The 12,349-nt window shown below is 37.9% G+C and overlaps 1 protein-coding gene across 1 annotated transcript; it reads right to left on the minus strand.

Moving 5' to 3' along the window:
* Positions 1 to 1,928: 1,928 nt before the first annotated feature.
* LOC106593405 (uncharacterized) lies at positions 1,929 to 12,121 on the minus strand. The gene is made up of 2 exons (XM_082958394.1): positions 12,112 to 12,121; positions 1,929 to 4,667 (listed from the first exon to the last, which is right to left on the minus strand). Exons 1-2 carry the CDS (start codon positions 12,119 to 12,121, stop codon positions 3,460 to 3,462), a joined length of 1,218 nt encoding a protein of 405 aa, XP_082814520.1. The 3' UTR covers positions 1,929 to 3,459.
* Between the last annotated feature and the right edge of the window lie 228 nt (positions 12,122 to 12,349).

The raw sequence follows: 12,349 nt of genomic DNA on the forward strand, positions 1-12,349 counted from the left end.
GCATTCTGCATCACAAATAGAATCAACTTCTATTTTAGCGCTTGGCAACGCAGACGCTCGTCGGCGCACGTGAGCAGTGTGGGTGCAACGATTGAATAACATGTATGTGTAAATTTATTTTGCAACGCTCGCACATGCGATGTGTCAGGTTTGGGCATGGTGTTAGGGTTAGCAGTGTGGAAAAGGTTGGAGTTATTTAAGGTAAGGTTTAGGCATTAGTGGTATCAGTGTGATTAAAGTAAGGGTTAGGCATTAGGGTTAAAGTTAGGTTTCAAATCAGATTTTATTACTGTGGTACTAACCTTTGCCTCTTAAGGGGAAAGTAATCTAAAAGTAACAAAGTAATCAGATTATGTAACTCAGTTTGGGGAATCCAACAGTTACGTTACTGATGGCACTTTCAGACAGGAACTAGTAACTAACGGATTACATTTAGAAAGTAACCTACCCAACCCTGGACACAGTATATAGGTCTCTCCATGGGTGGGAGATGGACATTTAAGATGATCAACACTCTCTTTATATTACTGACTTGTTGACTGATTGATCCATTCATCCTTCCATCCCTCCTCAGCATTCCTCTTCTCTGAAGACCCGGTGAGGGTGGAGCTCAGTCAGAGAGCTGTTGAGGGAGTGGTTAGGAAGAACACTTCTACAGCCAGAGAGGTGAGAGGTCACACATGGTTTAGACGGTAAATATTTATGTCCCCTTAGCGGTTCATCACGTCAGCAAAAGGGAGTATGTTCCATCTATGTTTATTTACATTAGTGCAAATTGTCCACTGATATTGGTGTAATTTCTCACCCTTTTGTCTGTATGTAAGTTCATTTCCCCTCAGGCACACACGTTTGTTCTTTGTTAGTATGAATGTAATTTGTCTATACTGAACAAAAATATAAATGCAACAATTTCAAAGATTTTACTGAGTTAAAGTTCATATAAGGAAATCAGTCAATTGAAATAAATAAATTGGGCCCTAATCTATGGACTTCACATGACTGGGAATACAGATATCTGTTGATCATGCTGTTTAATCAGCTTCTTGATATGCCACGCCTGTCAGGTGGATGGATTATCTTGGTAAAGGAGAAATGCTCACTAACAGGGATGTAACAAATTTGTGCACAAAATGTGAGGGAAATAAGGTTTTTGTGCTTCTGGAAAATGTCTGTGATCTTTTATTTCAGCTCATGAAACATGGGACCATCACTTTACATGTTACGTTTATATTTTTGTTCAGTGTAGAATGTACTTTTCCCACTCATTCACCCCGTCTCTTTACATTTCTTATGCATATTCGGTGGCCTGATTGCGTCCAGACTGTCAAATTCCGGACACAATGCCCATCCCGGCAAATCTAAATCTAATGCGAGCACATTGTGACTTTTGTGAATCCAGACCAGCTTCATCGGATGACGGAAGTCACATTTAGGTGCCAGGTGTAACTGAGGCCGTAGATGCTCCATATCCATTACTTTGAGTGTTTTATATAATATGACTAAATGTGTTTCTGTGTTGCAGGGGCAGTCAAGAAATGGAACAGCAAGGCCACAGAACATGACATAAGCAGAGCTGTGGGAGACCACCTCAAGCCCCTGGTAGAGCCGGGGGTGGTGTTTACCACTCCACCACACCTTCAGCAGGCTGGAAACGTGGGATTGATCTGTTTGATCCATTTGTTTGTTTGAGTTTTCAGTAGTTGAATCCTTTGACATATTTCTTTATTTAAAAAAATATATTTTTCAACAAAAAAAATGTACTGGATTGGTTGAAAAAAGATACTAAGCTTACATACAATGTACTATTTTGACAGTGGAAAATATACTGAATTTAATCTGTTTTTCATACTAGAATGGACCAAGATACGTGTTGCTTTTGCACATATTTGTTCATTGGTTTTGCAAGAGTCTGTTGATTGGTCGGTCATTGGGTTCGTTTGTTTTACAATATGTTCAAATCAAGCTTTATTTATACAGCACATTTCAGACATGGACGAATAAAAGCAATAATAATAAAAACATAAATATTTACTACAAAACAATCATAAGGATAAAAAAACTAAAGAATAACAATAAAAACTGAAAGACTAATGAGCATTCTAAGGAAAAACTTGTTTTATTCCATTCTTTGTAAACAATATAATTTGAACCCCAAAATTGTCAGTTGGTTGCATAAATAATTAAGATTACTAAATGTTACATGAAATGCAAATATGATGAAATATCAAAACAGAATGTTAATATGTATTGGCAATAATTCACTTAATTAATGGTGAGGAATGGAATTATTAAACATTTATATTTTTTCAGGCTGAATGTTTGAAATAGAAATAATATTTATATTATATATTATATTATATGAATAAAATATAGTAGGTGATTTGAGTCATACTTCTTCAGTGGAAAGAAGACAACTACAACCTGAATGTTGTAAAGAAATACTGGAGTGATGATGGATTGTTCATAGATCCATTTTTTTTAATACTGCGTCCATGTGTATAGGCTGCAAGTACGTTGAATTAAGTTGTTTTCAAGTCTTTGAAACAAGGACCTGAAAAATACATATTTTCAACTTTAAACCAAAACCGAACGTAGTTTGGACCTCGGGCATAGACTTCTTGTCTTTTCAATGTCATTTTGCTAGGTGGGAGAGCCCAATGTCAAAACAGTTTTAACGTGTCCTAATCAATAACCAATATGCAGAAACAGTTTGTGATATATTGACAACCTAAACATGAAATGTACTATCTACACAAACACAATAGTAATCATATTACTTTAAAAAAAAAATGTAAACGAGCACCTACTAAACTGCACATGCACCAAAAACACTGTTTTAACAACTGATAATGATTAGGGGGGAAATCAGGTTGTACGTGCTGTTGAAACTAACACAACAAAAAAAAACACAAGGAGATGGGAGATATCTTTTGCCTCACTGGTTAGAGGACAACCTGTAGAAGACAGTCAGCTACATTTTGGAGTGAGGCATTTAAATGTGGGGGTCCCCAGAACGAAGAGAAACGCAACACTTATTTGTCATCACTCATATCGATATGAAATCAATTGCGCGAAAGGGGGAGATGAGATTGCACGTACGGTTAGAACAGTTAAAAAAACACATGGAGTCTGGGAATAACGTGTACATCACTGGTTAGAGGACAATTAGTAGAAAACAGCCAGCTAAAGTTTGAAGTGATGCATTTTGATTTAAGTGGGTTGCCAACGTAAGTGTAACGCAACACTTTATTTGTCAATCACTTTTTGTTAATGACATAAATAGTACTTTTTGTTAATTCAGAGCCTGGATTTTTCCCCAGATGAGGCTAATATCACGCTGAAATCAATAGAAAAGGGGGAAAACGTTTAGGGTTCTACATTGTGACATTATTAATTAACATACTCATACTACAATGTTAAACATTCTACATTGTGACATTATTTCATTGATAAACTCCTTCATGTATGAATTTTCTGATGTTTAATCAGAGATCTTTTATCAGAGTATCTCTTGTCACATTGATCACAGCTATGCAATTTGTCTCCTGTGTGGGTTCTCTGGTGTGATTTTAAACATCCTGATGAAACAAAACTCTTCCCACAGTCAGAGCAGTGATAAGGTTTCTCTCCTGTGTGTGTTCTTTTGTGTATAGTACAACAGCTAGATGTAACAAAACTCTTCCCACATTGATCACAGCTATAAGGCTTCTCTCCTGTGTGTGTTCTCTGGTGTCTTTTCAGGCTGCCAGATGTAACAAAACTATTCCCGCAATGATTACAGCTATAAGGCTTCTCTCCTGTGTGTGTTGTCTGGTGTACTTTTAAATGTCCTGTCGAAACAAAATTCTTTCCGCAGTCAGAGCAGTGGTAAGGTTTCTCTCCTGTGTGTGTTCTCTGGTGTATATTACGACTATTAGATGTAACAAATCTCTTCCCACATTGATCACAGCTATAAGGTTTCTCTCCTGTATGGATTCTCTGATGTACTATCAGGCCGCCTGAGTGACTAAAACTCTTCCCACATTGATCACACCTATAAGGTTTATCTCCTGTGTGTGTTCTCTGGTGTAATTTTAAATGTCCTGACAAACCAAAACACTTCCCACAGTCAGCACAGCTATAAGGTTTCTCTCCTGTATGGATTCTCTGATGTATTTTAAGGGTTGCTAGAGATGTGCATCTCTTCCCACAATGAGAGCAGCTGTGAGATTTCTCTCCAGTGTGTATTCTCAAGTGTGATATCAGTGTGTTTGAGTGAGAAAAGCTCTTCCCACATTGATGACAGCTATAAGGCTTCTCTCCTGTGTGTGTTCTCTGGTGTGATTGTAAATATCCTGAGACAGCAAAACTCTTTCCACAGTCAGAGCAATGGTAAGGCTTCTCTCCTGTGTGTTTTCTCTGGTGTATAGTCAGCTGGCTAGATGTAGTGAAACTCTTCCCACATTGATAACAGCTATTCGTTTTTTCTCCAGTGTGAATTCTCTGGTGTACCTTTAGTGAATCTAATCTTGAGTAACTCTTCCCACAGTCAGAGCAGTGGTGAGGTTTCTTCCCTCTGGGTCTCTGCTGGTGTTTGAGACGTTCTGATGTGGAGAGACTCTTCTCTGCCTCATCAGCTTCATGATGTTGAGGCTCCCCAGAGGATCCACAATAGTCACGTCTCTCTCCTGTGTGAACAACAAAGTCAGACAGATGGTTAAGTAGAAATCTACAGTAGAAATCTACAGTTGATTGAGCTAAAAGGTGATGCCCATGATGTTGTACAACAACTTACATCTGTATGATGAATGTTTAAATGGTTTTATAAACTTATTTGAAAATAGTATTAATAAAACAGTCAAGTGAGCAACAACATCCATATTCTGTGTTAAAGTTGCTGAAACCCTAAGCAGTGTGCCAGACGACTCTTGGTCACCAATATAGGCCCCTCCAATATAGGCCCCTTTCTTGTGATTACAAAAATTGCTGCATTAAAGATCTGTGTCGCTATTCACTAATTCACTCTCATTGGGGGCAAACTCAGGGGAGTTCTCATAGGCTGACAGCAAAAATAGCATCCATTTACAGGTTGCTTATGAGTCCCTTTCACACTACTTTTGAATTACAATTGTAAGGCTCATTTGAAAGTATAATGTTTGCGTCATCGTCACAAATCAATTGCTTTATACTTAAAAAACACTTGCTCTTTGGCTACCTTTGCTACCAGCCTATGTCAATGAGCGTTAGCATTCAAGCTAACAACCGCTGCATCCAAAATTAGGTATTTTGCCACCATCACAACTTCAAAAAAGGCACTCGCACATCTGAGCTGATCTTTTTGTTGCAGGTGCCTGGTATCAATGGAATAACATGAGAGAAAAGAGGAAACATTAGAAAGATACTGAGCAGCTCATGTTATAGACAGAAGCATGCTACATGGCAGACCAATCCAAACTCATCTCTCGGCATGTCCAGCCCATCAATTATCTCAGCCAATCGTGGCTAGAGGGAAGGTTCCTGACTTTTTCCGTGGCTAAACCAACTAAATTGTAACAATTTTATTGGGATTTATAGATGGCATACAAGTTTGTTATTAAGGCACATGAAAGATCACATGTTCCAGAAGGCATTTCTGAAAAAAGAATGGTTTCGTTCAAATGCCTCTCTTGTGAAGTGGTGATGTGCGACACACACACAGTTTTCTGTAACAGATCACATATTATCTTAGCGACTGTTCAAGCAATAATCAAAACAACAATTGTGAAATCATGAGAACCCTAAAAAGTGTTTTTATTTAGAAGTAATAACCTGGTAAATCTAGGCTGTTGAATGGTCCCAGATGGTGAACAGTTTATTTAGTAATAACCTGGTAAATCTAGACTGTTTGTTACGAATCCCTTTGGCCCAGTGGTCTAGGGGGGATGGATACGAGACCCGTAACATAAATCATGCAAATTATAATCGTGACAAGTAACAGTGAGAACCAAAAACAACTGAAATCTACCGTCAAACTCAAAAGGTTTATTTTAAACACACGGTAAAGGGGTGTGAGAAAAGGGGCTGAGCTGGACCCCAGCAAAGAAACAATAATAAAAAAAAACCCTAAGCTAGACTAGCCTATTTCCACAACAGCTAGCTACCAAACCAAAAATACAGAGGGTGGTCCGCCCAGTTCTAACTAGGGTACTTAGACACAGTATTCCTGCGGGTAATGTATGCCCATGGGCGACTTGTCTTGGTACCCCTTTTTCCCACCAAACAAACAGTCAAACAACAAAACAATACTCACAGGATTACCAGACAAATGTGACATGTAGTTGCAAAAACAAAAGAGATCAATACAGAGATAGAGAAAGGGACACAGAGCAATTGAGAGAATGAACACAAAGATTGATCTGGGGAGAAAACAACTGACTGGGTTTTTAAACCAAGGGAAAGGGGCTGTGATAGGTTGAGGGAAAAGGAACAGGTGTCTTCTGATTGGGGACTGATTGGGGAGTGATGATTGTCACCTGTGAGGAGGAGAAGGAGAGAAAAGAAGCACACACCGGATACATACACAGGATACCTGTATCCGTAACACTGTTGAATGGTCCCAGATGGTGAACAGTTTATTTAGTAATAACCTGGTAACTCTAGACTGTTGAATGGTCCCAGATGGTGAACAGTTTATTTAGTAATAATCTGGTAAATCTAGACTGTTGAATGGTCCCAGATGGTGAACAGTTTATTTAGTAATAACCTGGTAAATCTAGACTGTTGAATGGTCCCAGATGGTGAACAGTTTATTTAGTAATAACCTGGTAAATCTAGACTGTTGAATGGTCCCAGATGATGAACAGTTTATTTAGAAGTAATAACCTGGTAAATCTAGACTGTTGAATGGTCCCAGATGGTGAACAGTTTATTTAGTAATAACCTGGTAAATCTAGACTGTTGAATGGTCCCAGATGGTGAACAGTTTATTTAGTAATAACCTGGTAAATCTAGACTGTTGAATGGTCCCAGATGGTGAACAGTTTATTTAGTAATAACCTGGTAAATCTAGACTGTTGAATGGTCCCAGATGGTGAACAGTTTATTTAGTAATAACCTGGTAAATCTAGACTGTTGAATGGTCCCAGATGGTGAACAGTTTATTTAGTAATAACCTGGTAAATCTAGACTGTTGAATGGTCCCAGATGGTGAACAGTTTATTTAGTAATAACCTGGTAAATCTAGGCTGTTGAATGGTCCCAGATGGTGAACAGTTTATTTAGTAATAACCTGGTAAATCTAGACTGTTGAATGGTCCCAGATGGTGAACAGTTTATTTAGTAATAACCTGGTAAATCTAGGCTGTTGAATGGTCCCAGATGGTGAACAGTTTATTTAGAAGTAATACCCTGGTAAATCTAGACTGTTGAATGGTCCCAGATGGTGAACAGTTTATATAGTAATAACCTGGTAAATCTAGGCTGTTGAATGGTCCCATATGGTGAACAGTTTATTTAGAAGTAATAACCTGGTAAATCTAGACTGTTGAATGGTCCCAGATGGTGAACAGTTTATTTAGTAATAACCTGGTAAATCTAGACTGTTGAATGGTCCCAGATGGTGAACAGATTATTTAGTAATAACCTGGTAAATCTAGACTGTTGAATGGTCCCAGAAGGTGAACAGTTTATTTAGAAGTTATAACCTGGTAAATCTAGACTGTTGAATGGTCCCAGATGGTGAGCAGTTTATTTAGTAATAACCTGGTAAATCTACACTGTTGAATGGTCCCAGATGGTGAACAGTTTATTTAGTAATAACCAGGTAAATCTAGACTGTTGAATGGTCCCAGATGGTGAACAGTTTATTTAGTAATAACCTGGTAAATCTAGGCTGTTGAATGGTCCCAGACGGTGAACAGTTTATTTAGTAATAACCTGGTAAATCTAGACTGTTGAATGGTCCCAGATGGTGAACAGTTTATTTAGTAATAACCTGGTAAATCTAGGCTGTTGAATGGTCTCAGATGGTGAACAGTTTATTTAGTAATAACCTGGTAAATCTAGGCTGTTGAATGGTCCCAGATGGTGAACAGTTTATTTAGTAATAACCTGGTAAATCTAGACTGTTGAATGGTCCCAGATGGTGAACAGTTTATTTAGTAATAACCTGGTAAATCTAGACTGTTGAATGGTCCCAGATGGTGAACAGTTTATTTAGTAATAACCTGGTAAATCTAGACTGTTGAATGGTCCCAGATGGTGAACAGTTTATTTAGTAATAACCTGGTAAATCTAGACTGTTGAATGGTCCCAGATGGTGAACAGTTTATTTAGTAATAACCTGGTAAATCTAGGCTGTTGAATGGTCCCAGATGGTGAACAGTTTATTTAGAAGTAATAGCCTGGTAAATCTAGGCTGTTGAATGGTCCCAGATGGTGAACAGGTTATTTAGTAATAACCTGGTAAATCTAGACTGTTGAATGGTCCCAGATGGTGAACAGTTTATTTAGTAATAACCTGGTAAATCTAGACTGTTGAATGGTCCCAGATGGTGAACAGTTTATTTAGTAATAACCTGGTAAATCTAGACTGTTGAATGGTCCCAGATGGTGAACAGTTTATTTAGTAATAACCTGGTAAATCTAGACTGTTGAATGGTCCCAGATGGTGAACAGTTTATTTAGTAATAACCTGGTAAATCTAGACTGTTGAATGGTCCCAGATGGTGAACAGTTTATTTAGTAATAACCTGGTAAATCTAGACTGTTGAATGGTCCCAGATGGTGAACAGTTTATTTAGTAATAACCTGGTAAATCTAGACTGTTGAATGGTCCCAGATGGTGAACAGTTTATTTAGTAATAACCTGGTAAATCTAGGCTGTTGAATGGTCCCAGATGGTGAACAGTTTATTTAGAAGTAATACCCTGGTAAATCTAGACTGTTGAATGGTCCCAGATGGTGAACAGTTTATATAGTAATAACCTGGTAAATCTAGGCTGTTGAATGGTCCCAGATGGTGAACAGTTTATTTAGAAGTAATAACCTGGTAAATCTAGACTGTTGAATGGTCCCAGATGGTGAACAGTTTATTTAGTAATAACCTGGTAAATCTAGACTGTTGAATGGTCCCAGATGGTGAACAGATTATTTAGTAATAACCTGGTAAATCTAGACTGTTGAATGGTCCCAGAAGGTGAACAGTTTATTTAGAAGTTATAACCTGGTAAATCTAGACTGTTGAATGGTCCCAGATGGTGAGCAGTTTATTTAGTAATAACCTGGTAAATCTACACTGTTGAATGGTCCCAGATGGTGAACAGTTTATTTAGTAATAACCAGGTAAATCTAGACTGTTGAATGGTCCCAGATGGTGAACAGTTTATTTAGTAATAACCTGGTAAATCTAGGCTGTTGAATGGTCCCAGATGGTGAACAGTTTATTTAGAAGTAATACCCTGGTAAATCTAGACTGTTGAATGGTCCCAGATGGTGAACAGTTTATATAGTAATAACCTGGTAAATCTAGGCTGTTGAATGGTCCCAGATGGTGAACAGTTTATTTAGAAGTAATAACCTGGTAAATCTAGACTGTTGAATGGTCCCAGATGGTGAACAGTTTATTTAGTAATAACCTGGTAAATCTAGACTGTTGAATGGTCCCAGATGGTGAACAGATTATTTAGTAATAACCTGGTAAATCTAGACTGTTGAATGGTCCCAGAAGGTGAACAGTTTATTTAGAAGTTATAACCTGGTAAATCTAGACTGTTGAATGGTCCCAGATGGTGAGCAGTTTATTTAGTAATAACCTGGTAAATCTACACTGTTGAATGGTCCCAGATGGTGAACAGTTTATTTAGTAATAACCAGGTAAATCTAGACTGTTGAATGGTCCCAGATGGTGAACAGTTTATTTAGTAATAACCTGGTAAATCTAGGCTGTTGAATGGTCCCAGACGGTGAACAGTTTATTTAGTAATAACCTGGTAAATCTAGACTGTTGAATGGTCCCAGATGGTGAACAGTTTATTTAGTAATAACCTGGTAAATCTAGGCTGTTGAATGGTCTCAGATGGTGAACAGTTTATTTAGTAATAACCTGGTAAATCTAGGCTGTTGAATGGTCCCAGATGGTGAACAGTTTATTTAGTAATAACCTGGTAAATCTAGACTGTTGAATGGTCCCAGATGGTGAACAGTTTATTTAGTAATAACCTGGTAAATCTAGACTGTTGAATGGTCCCAGATGGTGAACAGTTTATTTAGTAATAACCTGGTAAATCTAGACTGTTGAATGGTCCCAGATGGTGAACAGTTTATTTAGTAATAACCTGGTAAATCTAGACTGTTGAATGGTCCCAGATGGTGAACAGTTTATTTAGTAATAACCTGGTAAATCTAGGCTGTTGAATGGTCCCAGATGGTGAACAGTTTATTTAGAAGTAATAACCTGGTAAATCTAGGCTGTTGAATGGTCCCAGATGGTGAACACTTTATTTAGAAGTAATAACCTGGTAAATCTAGACTGTTGAATGGTCCCAGATGGTGAACAGTTTATTTAGTAATAACCTGGTAAATCTAGACTGTTGAATGGTCCCAGATGGTGAACAGTTTATTTAGTAATAACCTGGTAAATCTAGGCTGTTGAATGGTCCCAAACGGTGAACAGTTTATTTTGTAATAACCTGGTAAATCTAGACTGTTGAATGGTCCCAGACGGTGAACAGTTTATTTAGTAATAACCTGGTAAATCTAGACTGTTGAATGGTCCCAGATGGTGAACAGTTTATTTAGAAGTAATAACCTGGTAAATCTAGACTGTTGAATGGTCCCAGATGGTGAACAGTTTATTTAGTAATAACCTGGTAAATCTAGGCTGTTGAATGGTCCCAGATGGTGAACACTTTATTTAGAAGTAATAACCTGGTAAATCTAGACTGTTGAATGGTCCCAGATGGTGAACAGTTTATTTAGTAATAACCTGGTAAATCTAGGCTGTTGAATGGTCCCAGATGGTGAACAGTTTATTTAGTAATAACCTGGTAAATCTAGGCTGTTGAATGGTCCCAGATGGTGAACAGTTTATTTAGTAATAATCTGGTAAATCTAGACTGTTGAATGGTCCCAGATGGTGAACAGTTTATTTAGTAATAACCTGGTAAATCTAGGCTGTTGAATGGTCCCAGATGGTGAACAGTTTATTTAGTAATAACCTGGTAAATCTAGACTGTTGAATGGTCCCAGATGGTGAACAGTTTATTTAGTAATAACCTGGTAAATCTAGACTGTTGAATGGTCCCAGATGGTGAACAGTTTATTTAGTAATAACCTGGTAAATCTAGACTGTTGAATGGTCCCAGATGGTGAACAGTTTATTTAGTTATAACCTGGTAAATCTAGACTGTTGAATGGTCCCAGATGGTGAACAGTTTATTTAGTAATAACCTGGTAAATCTAGGCTATTGAATGGTCCCAGATGGTGAACAGTTTATTTAGTAATAACCTGGTAAATCTAGGCTGTTGAATGGTCCCAGATGGTGAACATCAGTTGTTTTCCCCCACGGTGGTCATTCTACTTGTTTATGACGTGACTCTGAGTCATCAGGTTGACATGGGCTGCATGGGATGTTTTGGTTTCACTCTGGGTTGAGTAGACAAACAGAGAGGCGACAAAGTCTCTCCTATTTCAGTGGCTGATAATACAGGGAGCGATCCAGGATTGGTCCATTTTAGTTTTAAACTAATACTATACTGTATATGAGTCTTTCTATTAATAAAGAGGACAATGTGGGACATTGGGATCACATTTCTAAATGACTGGAAACTAAAACACATTTCATGCAGTTCCACATGTGAACTTACAGGGACAGAAGACTTTATACACTGAGTGTACAAAACATTATGAACACCTGCTCTTTCCACGACAGACTGACCAGGTGAATCCAGGTGAAAGATATGATCCTTATTGATGTCACTTGTTAAATCCACTTCAATCAGTGTAGATGAATGGGAGGAGACAGGTTAACCCCCTCGAGTTGATGTGGTCACCTCCACTGTAATCTAATTAGCATAATACAAACCAATGCCATAAAAATCTGTCTGTTTAAGATGCGGTGAAAGGTGGTAGAGATACATCGGTGTTTGTCAGACCATGAGACATTCCGAAAATCAGTCTTCTCACAAAAACATCTGAACAGTTTTTGGCAACACAATAATATGATCCCTCTGTGGAAAGGTAAGTCCCTCACAAACACATACATGTGTACACGCAGAAGCCTGACAAGACTGGTCTGAACGTAGTCCGGTACCAGTTTAATAAAGGAATGTTAGTCTACAGTATATAATTTGGTGGCAAAAAAAAGGGGTATAACATGTGTTAATTCAATTT

Source organism: Salmo salar, chromosome 12 (assembly GCF_965601325.2).
Source record: "Salmo salar chromosome 12, fSalSal1, whole genome shotgun sequence".
Classification (NCBI taxonomy): Eukaryota; Metazoa; Chordata; class Actinopteri; order Salmoniformes; family Salmonidae; genus Salmo; species Salmo salar.